General features: G+C 40.1%; 1 protein-coding gene across 1 annotated transcript in view; it reads right to left on the bottom strand.

Annotated features, from left to right (window-relative positions):
* Window positions 1-315: 315 nt before the first annotated feature.
* TTC9 (tetratricopeptide repeat domain 9) overlaps window positions 316-21,672 on the bottom strand; it is a 49,762-nt gene continuing 28,405 nt past the window's right edge. Inside the window, exons 2-3 of the mRNA XM_032234434.1 lie at window positions 11,496-11,678; window positions 316-1,204 (exon numbers count right to left, since the gene is read on the bottom strand). Of these exons, the coding sequence (XP_032090325.1) occupies window positions 1,125-1,204; window positions 11,496-11,678 (263 nt within the window). The 3' untranslated portion in view covers window positions 316-1,124. The remainder of the gene's footprint in view (window positions 1,205-11,495; window positions 11,679-21,672) is intronic.

Below are 21,672 nucleotides of genomic sequence, written 5' to 3'. Positions count from 1 at the left end.
ATAATACTGCATCCCTCACCCGCCCTCTTAATTTTATTGTGTGGGATTAAAAGAACCTGTAATTCAGTAGCACATTCGTGAAGTCAGATATTCTGGGTTTAAAAGGCAGTTTAGAAGCTAAAACTGGGTTTCTGACATTTGAACAAATCACGCCCTAAATTTCTCACTAGCATTAGAAGGATATTTGGACATTGCTGCCTGTTTTGCCTGAATTGGATAAACCAATGAATGTTTTGATTTGGGGGATTACAGCCTGATCGCGTTGCAGCCTTAAGTTAAAAATAACAAATGAAAACAAGCAGGAAAGACAATGTGTAAGAACTGCAAGCTTAGTCCAGTGAACCAGTAATATAATTTAGCACTGTACAAATATTAGTTAACAAATTCTCACAACACCCCCTGTGAGGTAGGGAGACATTTTTGTTCCCTCTATACAGATGGAAAAACTGAGGCACAGAAAAGTTAAGGTGTATATTAAGATGGTGGCAAGCCCATAATTCAGTGCTTCAATTTCTATAATCTGAAAACTAATTATAAAATCATGCTTCCCCTTTATGTATTAGAGCCCAGCCATGCCTTCTAAGAAATAATATGTGGGGTTGTTGCCTGTTAACAACATACATTTGATATTAAGTAATTGTTCCAGTTTTCATCCCCATATAGAACAGCATCTTTCACATTCTCATTTAGATACTATCCCATGCCCAAACTCTCAACTTTGTTGAACATTCTGTACTACGTAAAATGTACTACAAGGGAGTTTCATTATATATATATATTTTTCTTCATTAGCTATTGTCTTCGTATTTGAAGAGAAAAGGAGGATCTCTGGAAGGCTGCTGTGACAAAAGTAGCAGAAGATAAGCACAAGGCAAAATGAATCCTTTTTCTATTGCTCTCTTCATCCAAATTCCCAGAGCAATTGTGCTAGGAGGACTAGAATGTTATCACTAAGCCAGCAAATAGCCAAAGCTAGAGCCAGGATCTCTTCTTAGATCAAAAGTAACATCAGGAGAGGAGAGAAAACTTGTCGATCTAATGTGAAGCCAATGGGAAGGACAATTCAACCAGTGATCATTTAGGGGAGGACGTGTCCATTTAGGCCCACAGAACTGGGTTTCTTCTTACAATGTTTCTTTTTCCCTCTGGGAACATCTGCTAAGCTTCATTTCTGTCAGCTGGATGTACCGTACAACATTGGTATCTGCAGGGAAAAATAATTAAAATACATCTACTTAATATAACTTTCTTCTTGAAATACATAACAACCACATTTGTAGATCATACGCCCAACTGGTAATAAAATAAGGGAAGGCTATTTTAGGAGAGATCAATCATCAGCTTGAGAATATGGCTAGTTTTTCTATCATAGAACTCAAATACCAAGCCGAAGTACTTTGCTAAACTCAAACCAGACTAACTATATGATGACATTAGTATGTGAGGTATATATCATGTCCTTGTTATCCACTAAGCACTGAGCGTATTCCAATTAGCATAGCCTCATTTACTCCTCTCCACAACCTGTGTTGCCTATACATGCAGCATGTATGAAATAACCATGATTGACTGTACTTTATATTTTGCAAAGGAAATAATGTGACTTTAAATGCCAATGATGCAATGGGGACCAGCTCAAAATATAGGATTTGTCTATCAGTGGGTATGACAAGAAGCTAGCTGTTGGAATGGTTGGATTGTGGGGCACCAGATCTTTGTTGATAGTCCAATTCTTGAAATTACCTATCCTTTGTCTACATTGACAGGGTACATATATGAAAATTATGCAGATATTTAATTCCTACCATATCATTGTAGTGTCAATCTCCTTGAATATGTATGCAGCAAAAAATACAGAAATTGTCTTGATTACTGCATTTAGGCATGAGTTAATATATAGGCTCAGAAATAATGAAATCTGACACTCTACTGGTAGTAGCTAACGCTTAGGGGGAAAAAATCATAAGAAAAAATGAATGTGAGAGACAAAGATTAATTCGGTTTTCGACAGTATGTAAAGAGCATCCATAAAAAGTTCAGAGTTAGAAGGTTTAGCACTATGTGATCAAAGATGTGCAATTGGAAATTTCATAAAATATCTGGTAGGGAATCTCTCAGCCTCAATTTTTTTCCCCAATTACCACTCCCAACAGTTTCAATCATCATGGATAGCAAGGAAGAAGGTGGAAGTTGCCATTGAGTGGAATCAGGAGCTCTGTAGGTTGCCCATCCTTACCTGAGAAAAAAGATACATATTCTACACATTCAAAGTACAAATATTCATTTTTTTAATTAAAAAAAAAACCCTGTTTCTCTTTTGATGTAGATATAATTTCCCGTTATGTTGTCTGCTTTTTTATGTGATGTCATAATTCAGCCTTGGACTGATCAGGAAGATTGAAAGATATATTAAATAAATAATGAAATATTTATAATTTGTTGGAAGAGTAGCTAGGAAGTCGTTTTATCAGTTCCCTTCATAACACTTGTACTGCTTGCTTTAAGAAATTGAAGATGGAAAACCGAAATGCAGCTACTTTATATATTGTGCACAATACCAGTTTATACCAGTTATAAAACTCCAAAGAGCCTTCAAAATATACAGTAGTTACAAATACCATCTTTGCTATTAAGACAGTGTTCAAACCTTGTAATATGTATAATATATTCTCTGTCACTTGAATCTCCCCCCCCCCCTTTCTTGGCAGAGATATGAAACCTTGAATATATGCCGAGTGAACTAAGAGGGATAATTACCTAGATAGACTTAAAAATCACACATCCTGAAGATCACAGAAACAACCAGACAAATTTCTAAAATGATAGAGAAGAGGTGTGTGATAGGGGGATGGGCAGGGGGCCTAAAACGCCAAGTAGAGAGCATGTCTTTTTTTGTCAGCACAGAAGGAAATGGACCTATGGATAAGTTCATGCATATGAATACTTTCTCAAATGCATTTTCTTTTCAAGACCTGGAGATAAAATAAGATTTAATCAAAGATATAACGTTTTGTAGCAAAAAAAAAAAAAAAATCCCTCAGCCAATTTTTACTGCAGATTCTTGGGCTTGGTTATCGAAATCCTAGGTAAGGTATTCTTCATGGAAACCGTTTTTTCAAGCTTTACCCCTTTTTTTTCTATACAATTGTACTAACAAATGTGTTATAAGGCAGGTATTCTTGTTCTTATTTCATTTTACACATTAACATGATTTTCTTAAACCTCCAACTGGAAGCATAATCCTGCAACTACCCCTCCCCCCCCCAATCAATGTGTTTATGCCACCCATGGCTTGAGTTTGGCTTAACTTGATGTTGCCAGCCATTGGAGTTAATTTATCCAATTATACTTACAATGTTTGTGGCTTAGCATAATGATGAATACCAGAATTTTGACAGCGGGTCGGATTCAGACATTGCTTTAAGCTTGTGCTGTTCAATTTTTGATGTGCGAATCTATTCATCTGGTTTATTAAATCAAAGCAGTTTTAAACAAACGGTGGCTTTTATTTCTTTCACCTTCTTTAGCATGTTGTGTGATATTTTCATTTATTTTTAAAAGCCTATAAAATGTCTTTGAGGATGTATGACAGCTCAAGAGACTTTGCTGATCCAGAGATATTCACTGAGAAGCCAAAAAATATAATGTAAGTATGTTGCATGGCAACAGTGAATCTAACTAATGGCAGCAACCAGGACAATTTCAAGCTGCACTGCACTCCAGAGGGAGGGAGGGGGGAGGGAAGGAGGGAATTACATATCTTTTTTAGTGTAGATATGTTATTTATTGACAGACGGGTTATAATCACTCTTTTACAGTCCTCATTGTGACCACATACTGTGAAACTTACCAATTTAAAATCTTCCATATTTTTCAAACTTGCGGGGGCTGGGGGTGTTGCTGGGACAAATATTTTCCTAGATGTTATTTCTCTTTGATTTCACAGTCAGATCTGTCTGCTGTCTGTAACATCTGATTATACAGATCAGGGATAGGTCATCTGTTAGTGCCAAAGTCTCCCTGGACAATTTGAGAACATGTCATGGTTGCCATCATAGAATTGTTGCCATAGGAAATCAACCTGTTCATAAGATAGTTGCTATAGGGGACATGGTCAGTCATAGAAGTGCCATGTAATAGAATAGTCGTCCAAGCAAGTCTCTATCACTCCACCTGAATCCTTCTAGAACCCAAGCTGGACTTTGCTTTGTAAAACTACTTCCTGTTTACATGTAATTAAAAATACTTAAAAAAAAGTAAGGTAAAGCAGGCAAATGAGCACATTTGTTCATGAGCACACAGTGTTCATGGGCACCATACTTTGACCTAGGTAGCTTCTGGAAGCTTAACCTATAGAGCCAAAAATTGGCAGGAATAAGGAGGTTCTCCATATGATGCGGTACCCTATTTTAACATGGATAATAGCTGAAACTATCTGGAACACGATGGCTCAGTGGCTAAGACGCTGAGCTTGTTGATCAGAAAGGACGGCAGTTCAGCGGTTCGAATCCCTAGCGCCGTGCAATAGAGTGAGCTCCCATTACTTGTCCCAGCTTCTGCCAACCTAGCAGTTCGAAAACATGTAAAAATGCAAGTAGAAAAAATCGTAACCACCTTTGATGGGAAGGTAACAGTGTTCCGCACGCCTTCACCATTTAGTCATGCCAGCCACATGACCACGGAGACGTCTTCAGACTGCGCTAGCTCTTTGGCTTTGAAACGGAGATGAGTACCACTCCCTAAAGTCAGGAACGACTAGCACATGTGTGCGAGGGGAACTCTTACCTTTACCTTTAATAGCTGAAACAGTATGCTTTATAAGCAGATGGACTCCACACCCTCAAAACTTTTATATAAAATCGTGAAAGACTTCTGCCAATCATAGATACTTAGGATCAAGCAATTTCTTGTGAGGAGAACACAGTGGTTTCTTTACATAATAGACATGTTTCTCAGTAATCTTCATGTTGCTTCCATTAATTAAACAAAAATTAATGACAACTTCTCCAATGGCAATTTTCAGTCTACTTTCTCTAAATCATTGCATCTCAAAAGTTTGGGGAGAGCAGACAAAATGTTGGACTTCTTCAATCATTTAATGCATCAGTGAAGATTAGGACCAACCAACTCCCCGTCTGACATTCTGGCTATGCTTATCTGGAAGCTCACCTAAATATTTTGCATTTTTCTTAAAAGAGGATGCCAGTAAAGAATAAGATAGCATTTGGGAAATTAAAAATGTACCAAGTATTGCTTAAATTTCACAACACTAAATCTTTTCTCATTCCTCACCTAAATCCTTTGAGTTGCCTTGCAGGATTCCATGATACCATTTCCCTTCTGCCTTCAAATTTTTCCTCAAGCCTTGTTTTTGTGAAGCTTTCAGCACATCTGCTTCTCATGTCTTGATGGAGTTGCATGTAAGCAAGCCCCAGAATCTGCAGGTGAAGCCATTTGTGTTAGTTCCCTATTTATATTTTCATAAATTCCCTTCTCTGTGCTTTTTTCCAAGTATTATTTTGTAAGCTCTGTGGAACTGACATTTGTCTGCTTGTCCTCTGGAAAGTTTCATGTCTATCATTCATGAAAAAGAAGAACCACCCTAAGAGACATAAGGATGAAGGTCAAGCCAATTCTTGTTTCCTTTGCTTGAGAGGGAAAAATGATTGGCATTTTATAATAGCAAGGCTGAACTTGCCTGGACAGAGGGATCCTCACAAAATTGTCAAGGCAACATTTTTCTTAATCACAACATGTGTCTGGCTTATCACTTCTGAAAGTCCTACAAACTTCATCTTCTAATAAAAGAATGGCTCAATTATCTCATGTTCTTTTCTACTTTTTTCTGATTGAGGTTAGGGGACAAAGGTAGAATGCAGTTCAGGCAGGTTAGTTTTCCATACTGTAAGCTCTTGGCAGAAAAATAAAGAGATATAAAAGGCATGCTTCACCAGCAGCAGGTTTTTAAAACACAGGATTCATCTCTAAAATACATTCCTGCTTACTCAGTGAAGTGAGCTTCCACTGGGTTGTACTAATGCACTCTTACTAAATCCATCAAATTCTTATGTACCACAAGTATGTGGTCTCTCCCCCCCTCCCATGCCATTATTTCATAAGCATGGGTGTAGATAAAGGAGGGTAGCAGTAAGGTAGAGTAGATATCATAAATTACATAAAATATGTAATATTCTGAGGTTCAGTTTTGTATCAGCTTCCAAATATGATTTTACTTGATTATAACACTCTCTTCTCAAAATATAGAAATTGATTTTAAAAAGCAAGCAAACCAAACTCATAAATACCACTTTGGAAGCAGCAGCTAAAATAATGGGTAGGTTACATGTCACAGATCAACTTGTCAAAAATGAATTTCAACAATTCACCCCGGTGAGCGCAAGGCAGAGGAAAGATCAATAGAGTTTGGCAGATGTCTTACTATAGAGTATCTTGGAGATAACCTTGGAGAAACTATTTAGAGATATTTCAACAAAAACATATGCAAAAATATGCACTGAGTCTAGGAAACAGGGAAAGCATTAACAAGAGACTCAGTTAATCTCCTCCCTGGGGTATAAGAGGGAGGGAAGGGAAAACACATCAGGCCACATTATTCTGTTGGTATAACCTATTTAAATAAAATAGAGTGCTAGTCATCTTTGGAATCCATTTCCTGATCTGGTCAATTTTAAAAGGCTGACACTCTGACAAACACAAATACAAACTAGTTAATCACACGCAGACACACACACTTATTTAGAGTAGGCATTGAGTTCCCAAAAGTTATAGCTGAGTCAGTGACAGTAGGGACAGCTGCCAGTGCAGCAAACTCCTGCAAAGGTTGGCTTTGAATTCAATGGAGCGCTTTGCACTTCTGTGAAAAAGAGTGGATTTGGTGTGTGTTTTATTTGAGGAGTTTCAAACTTTAATCACTTTTAGGAACATTTGGATCGAATCCTCTCCCTCCAGATAATCCACTAAATGCTTTTCTAAATAAAACTTGAGTCCTATGGAATCTTCTGATATGTATCTAACAGCAGGTAAGAGGTCAAGAGACTTAAAATGATCTCCTCTCCCATCTTCTTGTGTAGCAGTTTTAGATCAAATGTCTCCCTCTCCTCTACCATTTAAGAAACATCTTCTCTGGATGAAATCGAGCATGAAATGTGTAAATGTTAAAAATGGTGGCCAAATATGAAATAGCTGGTAACACTAGTGGGTTCTTGAAGGTTCCTTAGTGCTAGGGAAGGGGGGCAGCAGCAACTGAAAATAATTTAATACTCCCCTCTAATTAATTTTCATTTGGGAGAAGTCAGATATTTCCTGTGGTTAAGTGAGATGCAGAGTAGATATGACAACCTCTAATCTAACCAGGCTGACTGAAAGGGTATATAAACATATTGGCAGAGCAAATACAGGCTACGCAGCTGTCTGAGACGAACGAAAAGCGCTTCAGGCAGCATCAAGCCAAGCATGACAGATGGAAGCAGAATGTCTTGTGGGATATGAAGAGGACAATGCAAAGCAAATGTCCAGCTTGCCTTATGAGTGACAGAGAGTGGTTTGTTTGTATACATCTTTTGCTAGAGAAGACCTTGACCTTAGCTTTATATTAGTTCCAACCCATGGAGTCTTCTGAGCAAATAGTTCCCAGCTCATTAGCTAACTCTTTGTTGATGCCATTTTGACAGACACGAGAACCTGCTAAAAAATGGGAGAAATCTGAGTGAAATCTGACATTCAGATCTTCTTCCCGAGAAATGATTGGCATCCTCCAAATGCACATCACTACTAATAGGTTTTTAGATAATGCAGCAAAGTTGTCCTGCACGATCTTTAATGCCAGATGCCGGAATGAAAAATATTTTTTTAAAAATCTGTTCAAACCTATCTTTATTCACTTAGTTTTGGAACTTATAAGCTAGACTCTTGTATTTCTCTGTGTCATACTCTTGACTCCCATTTGACAAATGAATAGAATTCCAAGCTTCCCCACAGTAGACACAACAAATTGATCAAAGTGAGGGGAATATTATACTTAATTCTCACTAATAGAGAGGAAATGATAGAAGGTGTTGAAGCCACAGGAACCCTGGGGGCAAGTGACCATGCAATATTGGAATTCAGCATTATGCAAACACAAGTAGTAGAACAAAGTCAACCTAGAGTCTTGGATTTTAAGAGAGCTAATTTCAATAAATGTAGAGAGAGTTTGGGAAGAATTCCATGGATGAGAATCCTCAAGGGGAAAACAACTCAAGAAGCTTGGGAAATTTTGAAAAATGAGATTATAAAAGCTCAGCCTAGCACAATACCAATGAAGAAGAAAAATAACAGCTCCCAAAAGAAACCAGCATGGCTGCATAAAGAACTCTCTGACAAATTGAAAGACAAAAATGGTTAAGTATAAAAAGTGGAAAGAGGGGGACATAACTAAGGCAGAATATCAGCAAATAGCCCGAGCCTGTAAAGATGAAGTAAGGAAAGCTAAGGCTCACAATGAAGAAAGGCTTGCCACAAAAGTAAAAAATAACAAAAAAAGCTTCTTCCAACATGTTAAAAACAAGAAAAAGGTTAAGGAAACAATTGGTCCATTGCTGGGAGAAAGTGGCAAGAAGGTGACATGCAACAGGGAGAAAACAGAACCATTTAATTCATTTTTTTGCATCTGTCTTTACACAAAGCGATAAAACAGTCCAACCTATCAAAAACAGCACCACAAAAATCAGATTAGGAACACAAATTGAAATAGGGAAGAAAATGGTAAGTGAGCACCTGTCTATCCTAGACTAATTCAAATCACCAGGACTGGACAGATTACACCCCAGGGTTCTGAAGGAACTGGCAGATGAGCTCAGAACCACTGAACTATATCTTTCAGAAATCCTGGGGCACCAGGGAACTGCCAGAGGACTGGAAAGGAGCTGATGTGGTTCCCATCTTCAAAAAAGGGAAAAAAAATAGATCCAGGAAACTACAGACCTATCAGCCTGACCTCAATACCAGGAAAGATTCTGGAAAAGATAATCAAGGAATGAATTAGCAAACACCTAGAAGTAAACAAAGTAATAGCCAAAAGCCAACATGGGTTTGTCAAAAACAGATCATGCTAGACTAATCTTATTGCATTCTTTGACAAAGTGACAAAATTAGTGGACCAGAGGAATGCCGTCGATATAATTTATTTGGACTTCTGTAAGGCATTTGATAAGGTAGACCATAACCTACTACTAGATAAAGTAGAAGAATGTGGGTTGGACAGCATCACCACCAGATGGATTTGTAACTGGCTGACCAACTACACTCAATGTGTAGTCCTCAATGGAACTGCATCTACATGGAGAGAAGTATGCAGTGGAGTACCCCAAGGCTCTGTTTTAGGCCCAGTACTCTTCAACATCTTCATCAATGATTTGGTTGAGGGAATAAATGGGGAACTCATCAGATTTGCAGATAACACCAAGCTGGCAGGAATAGCCAACACTCCAGAAGACAGGTTTAAGATACAAAAGGATCTTTACAAACTTGAACATTGGGCACTATCTAATAAAATGAAATTCAATGGTGAAAAGAGTAAGGTTCTACATTTAGGCAAGAAAAACAAAATACACAGGTACAGTATAGGTGGTACCTTGCTCAATAGTAGTAACTGTGAGAGGGATCTTGGAGTCCTAGTGGACAACCATTTAAATATGAGCCAGCAGTGTGCAGCAGTTGCCAAAAAAGCCAACACAGTTCTAGGCTACATAAACAGAGGGATAGAATCAAGATCACGTGAAGTGTTAATACCACTTTATAATGCCTTGGTAAGGCCACACGTGGAATACTGCATTCAGTTTTGGTCTCCATGATATAGAAAAGATGTGGAGACTCCAGAAAGAGTGCAGAGAAGAGCAACAAAGATGAATAGGGGACTGGAGACTAAAACATATGAAGAACGGTTGCAGGAACTGGGTATGTCTAGTTTAATAGAAAGAAGGACTAGGGGAGACATGATAGCAGTGTTCCAATATCTCAGGGGTTGCCACAAAGAAGAGGGAGTCAAACTATTCTCCAAGGTACCTGAGGGTAGAACAAGAAGCAATGGGTGGAAACTAATCAAGGAGAGAAGCAACTTAAAACTGAGGAGAAATTTCCTGACAGTTAGAACAATTAATCAGTGGGACAGCTTGCCTCCAGAAACTGTGAACTCTGAAAGTTTTTAAGAAGATGTTGGATAGCCATTTGTCTGAAATGGTATAGGGTTTCCTGCCTAGGCAAGGGGTTGGACTAGAAGACCTCCAAGGTCCCTTCCAACTCTGCGATTGTATTGTATTGTATTGAATAGGAAACAGTATGACAGCTTGATCATCACTGCTCCACCTCTTTCAAAACAGATATAAGACATGTTTTGTTTTTGAATGCAAAAAAATCTACCTGCGACAACCCACCAGGATTCAGTCTAACTTCAAGGAAGGGCCTTCCCAGGTCAATAATAAGGGCAAGCAAGAGAGTAATCTTGGTATCCACTTCCCAAGCTTTGTAATCCCCCTTTCTCCAGAGGATTACCTAAAGTTAATTCTTCTGAAAGTAATGAGTAACTCTCACTACAATGGAAATTTAGTGGCTGGGCCGTTTCTCAAAATGTGAACATACACATATACATATAAACACACACCCATATTTCTATGTACCATTTTCAGTGTTTCAGTTCTCAGGTAACCAGACCAAAAGTGCTTTAAATAACGGATTGAAGACCTTTTCTTTGTTCTGAACTATATTCCCCAATGATACTATGCCAGAAGCTACATTCTGATGGCATCTGAGATTAATTTCTCTCTCTTTCTCCCCTTCCACCTGCCCTCAAACTCTTTTACTAATTGTCCTATTACTTCTCCTTCCCTCTTCTTGAACACCCAACAGGGAGAAAGCAGAACCATTTAATTCATTTTTTTGCATCTGTCTTTTGCTAGGAGAAGGATAACTTTTTGCATAAATCTGAACTGATAACTAGCAGAAAAGTTTTGGAATTAGAGTATGGGACACAGGTGCTAATGAGTCTTGTTTTTTAAAAAAATGTGAGTCCCTCTAAGTCCACATTTTTGTTTCTGAGATTCATGTATTACAGAGTACTTCAAGACCCATGATGGGTCCTAAGAATTGTGCCTCAAAAGAATAGAGCCCCCTAATTTTTCTGTGCTGCAATCCTCTATTTCCCTGCATCATATTATGATTACTACTGTTAGAGGCAGGGAAACATGCAAGCGTTCACACACTTGCATGTTTCCCTACTTCTATCAGTAGCAATCATGAATATAATGCAGGATTGCAGCTCTGAGCAATTGCACTTTTCTTATGTAGTTTTGTGGATGACAAGTGTTAAAAGAGGAGCAGAAAAAAATGACCAGAGTGAAAAGAAGGGAATTTGTTCTGAGTAAAAATACATTTTTTTTAAAAAGGAGAGGCAAACAATGCTGATGAGAATAGAGCAACAGTAGATGATCTCTTGCTAGTACCTGTTGGCTGTCGAGACCTTGCTTCTTTCAAGTAGTAAAGGGCCTTGTTGTAGTCTCCAAGGTGATAGAATGCTACTCCTGACCGGTAAAGTGCCTTGAAGTTCTCTCCTTCTTTCTTCAGTACTTTCAGGCAATATTCTTTGACCCGCTCATAATTCACCAGCTCAGCTTGAAGTAGGCAGGCTACAAGAGAAAAAGGAACAGCAACTACTACGGTGTAAGTCTATTTTAGAGAATTATTCTTTCAAGATCAACAAGGGGAAGGATGTGGAGTTGGATGAAAAGTAGACAACTTAGGAAATGGCATTCTCATTCAGCTGAGCACCAGATCCCATTTTCCAATCTCTAATCTCAGCAGAAATAGTCTATGCTGCAATTAGTAATTGACATAAAGGTGGCATGGATGGATGGGTACCCTCTGGTTTGTTTGTTTACAAATGAGCCAGGAATTCCCTATGCACCAAGAACAAAACTTTGTACAGACAGGAAAATGGATTCAAACTGTATGATAAAACAATACACACACATAGTACAAAGCATATGCATATAATGCTGAATTATATGGTGCGGCTTAGAATATATTAAACTAAAGAAAAATAGTGTTATGAAAACATAAATATGGATGCTTGAACTGCAAAGCTACTTAAGATGAAGTCATTCATAATACCCAATAATATTTTCTTTTTAAATTGCACATTTTTAACTCAACAACACTTGCATTTTATTTTCTTACACAAAGCCATTCACAACGATCTCTTTCCACCTTCTGTTATAATCTGAAGAAATGCTCTGTAATCAATAGCCACACAAGATGGGAATAAGACTCTTGTTCATACAGAAGCTATGCATATGGTTCCACCACAAAACCGCGGTAGACTAAAGCGCGCTTGACAAAAGTGCGTACGTGACGTCATCACAGCGTGACGAAAACAGCACGCTGTGAGCGGTAAACTTAAAATTAACGCGTAAATCTAAACCTAACCCCCCCCAAACCTAACCCTAAACCTAACCCTAAGCCTAACCCTAAACCTAACCCTAAACCTAACCCTTAACCTAACGCTAAACCTAACGCTAACCCTTAACCTAACCCTAACCCTAACCCTAACCCTTACCTTTATGTGAATCGGCTTGCTTTAAAAGCGCTTTTTAAAGCGCCATTTTTCTTTCTTGTCGCGCTGCTGATGACGTCACGTACGCGCTTTAATCGGGCGCGCTTTAGTGGACCGCGGTTTTGACGTGCCACGATGCATATATATGGAAAACTAAAAATTGATTCGTAACATTTGCATGCCCAACTGCACTTCCCTGTAAAAAGTTATAAAGCTGCTACACAGTGCTTTGGATTGTTCACCATGTCTTCTTTGAATGAAGGCATGAGACTAATTTATTTAGAAATATTTGGGAAAACCATGGGACCATATTTACCAGGACTTCCCAAATCAGCCCCTTTGTTGCTGTGGGATACAATGCACCCATTGAAGATGCAAACTCACTATATAAGCACTGTGGTTATTTCAAAGCAGAAGAGCATTTACAGTTTCAAGGTAATGACTCATTGGCTGGACTGTGGCTGTATGAAAAAAATTCTTTTGCTTGAATCATGTCCTGGTATCTTCAATTTACAGAATGATAAGAAGACCGAAAAGAGCTGCTGTCAGCACGGGATCAACAGACAAAAATCTAGCAACCTGGTCTGTTCTCAGACACCTTTATGATGTTCTTTCTTGTCATGTGTTTGGCAAGAGATTCAGCTTTTCCTTATCATGCTTGTTTTCCTTTCACAAAAGCTCTACACAAATTGTACCTTTCCTGAACTGGAGCCACACCATCACATCAATTATACAAATCTACACAGGCACAAGCCAAAGTACATAGCTATTAAATGTTCTGTCCTATGATTGCTGTGAAAAATCTCCACGCCTGTGTTTTGTGCTAGGTACAACATAGCAAGAATGGGTTAATTCTGCACTTCTCTCTGCATATTTTTATACCACGTCATTTCCAATAGATGCTCTCTTTTGTTAGACTCTCTCCTTTCGCTTCTTCACAGTGGTACTACTCTGTGACAAGACCATAGAATTGATTAGTTCAAAGCCAGACATAGGATCCCTGCTGCTGTCCCTTTTTCTACAAGTTGGACTGTCTTTTCCAAGATGGAAAAAATTCCTGCCCTTGAAAGGGAGACACAACATAAGAAACTATGGATTTAAACAATTTGGACCCCACCTTCACCATAATGTCAGTATTAGATGAACTGCCTCTTCCCAACTTATATCTGCCCATGTCATCAGGCCTGGCAGAAGAGGCATGTTGCAGGTCCCATCTGCTAAGGAGTCATATCTGGTGGGACCCAGGAGACAGGCCTTTTCCGCTGTGGCACCTGTCCTGTGGGACATCATCTCCTCTAGATGAGATTGGCTTCATCTCTGCCAAACCCCCAGAAGTCTTTTGAAACCTTATGTCAACAGGTTTGGGGGTCACAAGGGAATGGTATTTGATGAGATAACTCCATTGTTCATATTATCTTATGTTCTCTGCCAGCCTTTTAATATTAATTTTTGTACTTGTTGAATGTTTTATGTATACTATAAAACTCACTCTGGGTATGTATGTGTGATGGATCAGTTGACTAGGTCCATCGTCTGTCTGTCTGTCTGTCTGTCTGTCTGTCTGTCTGTCTGTCTGTCTGTCTCGTAAGGGCTAGATGCAATAACAGCCGACATTTCAATATAATTTCTGGAATTGACCCTGTCCCCAGGTCCTGTCTCTATTCACTCACTGATCATGAAATGGGACTGTCAGCCTCTGCTTTGCTGCTGCTTCGGCTGCCATTGAAACGGGGAGGGGAGGCATGGTATTTGGGAGGGGAATCATGATGTGCTGGAGAAAGATTCTAGACGCTGACCTGACCATCTTACTGCGCATGTGGAGGAAGGGAGTTTCCCGCCAAGGTTAACTGTCCAGCATTCCATCCTGGTGATGACTTTTGAAGTTATCTCCCACCTGACAGTTGGGTGCATTATAATTGGACTATGGACTGGGGTGCCAAGGGGAGGGGATTGAATTATACATGATATTATTCGCTTTCGTGCCTAATTAACCAGATTCAGCTTAGCTTTGCTACTGTTCGTTTATAATTAGTAAAAGTACACTTGATTTCAAACAAATGGAGTTGAGTGGCTTCTTTCCTGATTAGTAAATGAAGTCGCAGCTGACAGGGACAATTCACCACAGCCAATTCCCCATGACCAATTCACCACAGCCCACTTGCTGCAAGGGAACTCACCATGACCTACTTGCCATGGACCAACTCGCCATTGGACAATTCAACAATTCAATGTAATTATTTAAAACAAATTTAAAATTATTTTAATTTTTGTCATTCACATGTCCCTCCTTTTGCATCCTTTCTTTAATGATTCTATTCCATCATTTCTTTGATCTTAGAGTAACTATTATGGCTGGGTTGTCCATGGCAAGTTGGCTGTGGCAAGTTGGCCATGGTGAATTAGCCATGGCAGGTTGTCCCGGATCTGATCTCGGAATGGGCTTGATCAACTACAGCCGGACCTGCTCTAACTCTGCTTCCTCGACTTACAACCACAGTTGAGCCCGTAATTTCTCCTTCCCTCTTCTTGAACACCCAATGTTTTGCTAGGAGAAGGATAACTTTTTGCATAGATCTGAACTGATAACTAGCAGAAAACTTTTGGAATTAGAGTATGGGACACAGGTGCTAATGAGTCTTGTTTTTAAAAAATTTGTGAGTCCCTCTAAAACAAACATTTTTATTTCTGAGATTCATGTTGTTGCAGTTGTTAAGTTAGTAACACAGTTGTTAAAGTGAATCTGGCTTCCCCATTGATTTTGCTTATCAGAAGGTCTCAAAAGATGTTCACCTACCCTGGGACACTGCAACCCTCATAAATATGAATTAATTGCCAAGCATCCAAATTTTGATCACATGACCATGGGGATGCTGCAATGGACATAAGTATGAAAAATGGTCATAAGTCCCTTCTTTCAGTGGTGGTGTAACTTTTAGCAGTACTAAATGAACTGTTGTAAGTTGAGACTACCTATATATGTTTAGGAATATTTTCCTTCGCTATTACTATGCCGAATTGCAAAATCAATACATTTGATACACAAATGTACCCTCAATCCATTCACAGTAGCCTGCAGAGCAGACATAGCATCTGCCTGGTCCAGGATCCTATTTCCTATAGTTCTCCCGCCCTGTACTTAAATTGATTGTCTAGCCATTTGTGGTCCGAACTATGCTGCCACCGATTCTGACATCATATTGGTCAGTCACTATCACTGATTAAATTCCAGCATGTCCCCATTGAACCGGTTGCACAAGTTAGCCTTGAATTCAAGTCTTGTTGATTTCATGAATTATAGATAAAATGGACATTTGCTGGATATTATCCATAGGTGGTGGTGGCGGCGGTGGCGGCGGTGTTTCCACAACAACCTGGAAGTCAGTATCGACTGTCATGAAGGAAAGGCATAATTTTAGGGGCCGATGCTGTTAGGCAGCAAGAGAAAATGGCTGCTGCTTACAGATGGTAATTTCAGAGGGGGATGGGGATTGGGAAAAGGGTGTGACAGATAAAAGAAAGAAAATGCCTGAATGCTGCGGCAAAATCTTTTCAATCATTGGCCCGGGTCACCTGAGTTCTGTTTCAAACAACAAAGAATCATAGCCTGATTCTACATGCACTTGTCAGATGTGATGGAAATTTGTCACACATCACAAAAGAGCACTAATGGGGATTTGTTCCCAACACAGAGAGCAGCCTAAAGCGGCAGATTTTCATCAGGACAGCTACGGAGTGGTAAAGGATTAAATTCTCCTTCTTGACTAACGCAGCCTCGCCAATGATATCCCAAACAAATAAAAATCGGGGACTGAGAGATTTCAAAACAATACATCTTAAACACACAAAGGCATAGAACAGTAATGGCTAACCTTTTTCTAAAGGTGTTCCAGAATTGTGTGTGCACGTGCTATCGCATGCACACATATGCCCACGCACCTGCGCATGCACGTATGACCCCCCCGGGCATGCGCCCTCCCACATGGGAGGTTTCACCCTCCCCAGGTTCCAGAGGCTTTCCTGAAGCCTGGGGAGGGCCTGGAATGGCCAACGGCCCTCTGGAAAGCCAGAAATTAGCTGGCATGCACATTAGAGCTGAGGGCTGCCATGCTGGCAAATATTGCTCTGTGTGCCACCGGTGGCACGCATGCCATAGCTTCGCCATCACGGGTGTAGAACAAAGGCTTGGTTCTGAATTTACCCCCTTCCTCGCAAAGAGAGAGCTGAAGCAGAATCAGCAGAGTTGACCCAATCCAAAGAGAGATTGGCCAAGAAATGGTTATCCAAAGATCACACTGTCCTTTTGCTCCCTTGCTTCCAGGATTATAATCATGCACAGGTAATCCTCAGCTTACAACAGGTCATTTAGTGGCTGTTCTAAGTTACAACGGCACTAAAAAAAGTTACTTGTGATCATTTTTCACACTTACGACTGTTACAGCATCCCCATGATCACATGATTTACATTTGGATGCTTGACAAGCGGCGCACATTTATGATGGCTGCAGTGGCCCAGAGTCACGTGATCACCTTTTGCGACCTTCTCACAATCAAAGTCAATGGGGAATTCAGATTCACTTAACAACCATGTTACTAATTTAACAACTGCAGTGATTCACTTAACAGACGTGGCAAGAAAAGTCGTAAAATGGGGCAAAACTCACTTAACAAGTTTCTCACTTTAGCAACGTAAATCCTGGGCTCAATTCTAGTCATACATCAAGGACTACCTGTTGTCAGTAGGGCCAGGAGCTCCCCTTTGCATGAATGCAGCTTTACAACAGTGTTTCTCAACCTTGGCAACTTTATGCTATGTGCACTTCAGCTCCCAAAATTCCCCAGTCAGCATGCTGGCTGGAAAGTTCTGGGAGTTGAAGACCACACAGCTAAAGTTTGCTGAGTTTGAAGAACACTGCTTTAGAGAGGAGTAAACATAATGAGATGAAGGGTGAGGGGGAAAAAAAAGAGATTTCAATCCATTTAACAAAGGCTGCTGTCACCATTGGAATTTTTTTCCCCATTGACTTCAAAAACAATAAACTCTCTGCCTTTTAAAAAATTCATCTATATTCTCCCCATGGAGCTTGAAATGAAGGCAGCCATTCCTTTCTGTCATCCACCCCCATGTCTCTTCCTGTCTCCACACTTCCTTCTCGTTAAGGTGTGAATCTGAAACTCAAATCCTTGACAGCCCTGAGAATGTAGTTCTATATTTGTGTGTCAAATAACAGGTACAATGGCATAAACAGCTGCCCTTTACCCAAGAATTTTGCCTGGTGCAGTCAGAGAGCAACCTCTTTGTATAAGGCCGCCTGTCAGTGCCACAAAGAGACAAGTTGCTGGAAGCATGAAGAGTAAAAAGACAGCAAAGGCTTCACAATTGCAGGCTCACAAGGAGCTGCCTTATTCTGAAACAAAACATTGATGCACCTAGCACAGAATGATCTTTACACACTCCCATGGGGAGATGAGTATTTGGGAGAAGAGCAATTATTCTCAGCCCAACCAGAATTGTTGACATCTAATGCCACAGCAGTTCTGCAAGGTTTCAGATAGAAGTCTTTCTCAGCGTCACTTGGAGGTTATAAAAAAAATTGAACAAGGACCTGTTAGTAATCAAAGCACATGATCAAGCACTGAGTTTTAATTCCTTTTAGAGATCAATCATTTAGTCCCAGCAATTTCACCAAATCTTTTTATGAAGTCAGGGAAATTGTCCCCGGTGTCCATATTTACTACTATATGGGAAGCATGTTGATCCTTCGTAATGATTTTCAATCTCAGTGTGCAATTCATTCATTTCTCAAGCAAGCCAATTCTTCAGCTGCAGCAATTTATGAATTTGGTACTAATGGTCAACTTTGAAGTAAGGAAGCTTGATGTACTCATATGAAAGCTCTATTACTTCCCTGCTATGCTTTACATGTCCTTTTTTGTATGATTACTGCAATATTTCTAAGCTTGCAGCAGAAATATGCTCCCACCCAAAAATTACTAATAGTGGAAATGACATCATTATGTCTGTCTGTGAAGAAGTGTCCCATTTATACAAGTTTGCACACAAATATTTTTCCACAGCTGCTGTCCATGATCTTATTTAGCGGGGGGGGGGGGGGAATCTAAGTTTAAGGCCAGAATTTCATTCATTTATGCAGAACATAAACTCATCAAGTTTCTGAGACCCAATACAACTAATAGATAATATTAATATAATTAAGATTGAAATATAAGAAGTCAAATCGCAGGAAATTATTTGTAATTTTCTTCTCATATTTTTCAGGCTGGCCTTTCCTGGTTTTGGACTTGGTTAGTACTTGTTGGATGGGATGGAAAACCAAAGCTAGACTGAGAAGTACAATATTTAAAAAAAAAATCCCAGAAAATAAAGCGTATTCAGTAGCTAGACATTTCTCTGTATTCATAGACAAATACCACTTTGCTCAATATCTTCTGCACCTCTATCTCATCATCATCTCCATCGTGAACAGAGATCGCTTCTTCCTTCTTTTGTTTGTTGCTATTGTTGAATAAGTGGTTAAAAACCCTGGAGGGTTTCCTCTTTTTCCTCTTTTCTTTTAATTTCCCCAGTAATGTTTAACCCAGGTTTTACCTTTCAAAAGCAAAATGCATGCTCTGAACCTCCAGTAGCTTTTTCTTTTCATACTTCAGTTATGCTTTCCCCCTTCGTGAGTCATTCACTAACTGAGAAAGCTTATTCAGTGGTTTCCCCTTCTGTTTCTTCCCTATTGCTCTTTCTTAGCAAGCATCACTAAAGAGCCTTCTGCCTTTTGTAGGCTCTCAGCAGAAACTGACCTTCCTGCTAAAGAGGCTTCTCTCCAGAGACACTCCATCGCTCCTAAAGGTGCTCTAGGAAGCTAGGAAGAGCCTCAGGAGCAGATCTGAAGGATAGCTCCTAAAGTTGATAAATAAATAAAAATATATAACTTGGACTCTGAGAGACCTCCCAAGTGGGCCTGTTCCTTCAAGAGGAGGGCTTTTATCCTGAATTATCACTGGGAGAGACAAAGTTGGCCCAGAAACCTTCTTCTTGCTGAGACTTAATCTCAGTTTCTTTCCTTTTGTCACAGCTCAAACCAATTGATGATCTTCCTAGTAGCTTTGTACAGATGTGAAATAGCAGGGGAGAAAAAGATGAAACCCACGGCACCCACAAGTGGGCAACTGTTCGGGTGACCTCTCCCCAGAGGTGGGCTGCTGGGGGTTTGCAGCAGTTCAGGAGAACCTCTAGCTAAGATTCTGGGCAGATCAGAGAACCCCCAAATCCCACTCCTGGATAGCTCTGCCCACCCCACCCCTCCTAGGAGTCCCCACGTAGCCCATTGTGGATGCAGGTAAGTGCAGGGCGTGCACGGAGGCTCAGGGAGCACAAAAAATGGGCTTACTGGAAGTTTGGGAAGGCTAAAAGCAGGCCCATTTCTGGCTTTCAGAAGGGCTCCGGAGCCTGGGGAGGCTGTTTTCACCTTCTCGGATGCTCAAAAAAGCCTCCAGAGCCTGGGGAGGGCAAAAATGCCCCCCCTCCCATCGTAGTGCAGGAGGCCAACTAGGCCACGACCACCTTGGTCATGCCCATCCAGCAACTGGGCAGAGAACCCCTTGCTAAACATTTTGAAGCCCACCCCTGCCTCTCCCCAATCATCACAAGTGGCACTGCCTACTCAGGAAGAACAACTTCAGAACAGAGTTCCTAGTGCCCTGCCTTTGAAGTCCGACGGGTACAATGGTGATGGTTGTAGAAGCCAAGAGGTCCGAATAAATGAGAAGGGATTGCATTCCCCTCATTCAGACCCCAGTAATGATCAACTATTAGATGACCAGAGTACTTTCTACCCAGGCCCAAATGTCGATCCAGATAATTTACTTCCTCTAAGGCAGTGGTTCTCAACCTGTGATCCGCAGACCCCTGGGGTGTCACAATGTCATCACAGGGGGTCCACGAAGGATTGAAGAAAAGGTGACCTTGGTGAAAACTTTCCTTCCCATTGTACTACAAGGAGAAAAAAAACCTCTAATAAAAGGGAGTTTATTTGCTGGCTTTGAAAAATAGATATAGTTAGATGAAACACTTTTGAAATGTAGTTCAAATAATGCCTCACCTGTAGCATGAGGAAGATGGCCAAAGAGAATTTCCTGCTCCAGCTGGCTGTTCTTCAGGTCCCTTCCAATGGGCCAATTGGCACCACTGCCATGTTTGAAGGATTCTGTTAGGTAATCTCCCCATTGGGAGAGCGAGTGCGTTCAGAGAAGCATTGTGAGAGTTGTGTTGGAGAACAGACAAACCAGCATACAGAGACACAACAGTTTAAATAGGCTTTTACTTTCGTGGAAATAAAGGTATCAGAGTCCATCAAACAATCCAAGTCATACACGGTTAAGACAGTCAGTCATCAACGTCTTTCAGTTAAGGGATAATCCAAATAACATAGTCCCTAATCATACAAACAGTCCGGTACACAAAGTTTGCTAGCAGTTGCAAAACTTACAATAGCTCACGCTGATCACTATACGGCACTTCTAACAGCCAGCTTCTAAACACTCAGATCAGATCAGCATCTAACAGTGGTTCTGGCTCCATCTTATGGCCGATTGAGGAAAACGGCAACCAATCGCATTTACAGCATGATTTAAAGAAACAGGTACAGCATTGTTACATGATTTATATATTGCCAACCCAACCATTAGATTATATTCCTAACAGATTCAAGACTTATGAGGGAGATAGGTGAAAAATAAGTATTTGGTAGAGCAGAACTGTTTCTTCTGCCTATCTGTCTCAGCTCATCTTCTATCAATTGCTCAGAAGGATGGTTCTAATGAGCTTGAAGAATATATATTTTTTATTGTTGATTGTTAATTGGTGTTGCAGTGAGGTGCCTTTGAATTTATATAGGCTATAAATAGCTGCAATAAACAATGGATGTGCCAGCCTTGCATGGATAGCAAGATTGGGGTCAGGAGGTATTTCTACGATGCAATTTGTGCTGCTAGACATACAACATCTGCAGATATTTTCAAGTGAACTTTGCATTTTCAAATAGTACTGGGATAACTAA

Source organism: Thamnophis elegans, chromosome 1 (assembly GCF_009769535.1).
Source record: "Thamnophis elegans isolate rThaEle1 chromosome 1, rThaEle1.pri, whole genome shotgun sequence".
Classification (NCBI taxonomy): domain Eukaryota; kingdom Metazoa; phylum Chordata; class Lepidosauria; order Squamata; family Colubridae; genus Thamnophis; species Thamnophis elegans.
The sequence above is the reverse complement of the archived record's forward strand: the minus strand, read 5'-3'. Positions and strand labels throughout refer to the sequence as shown.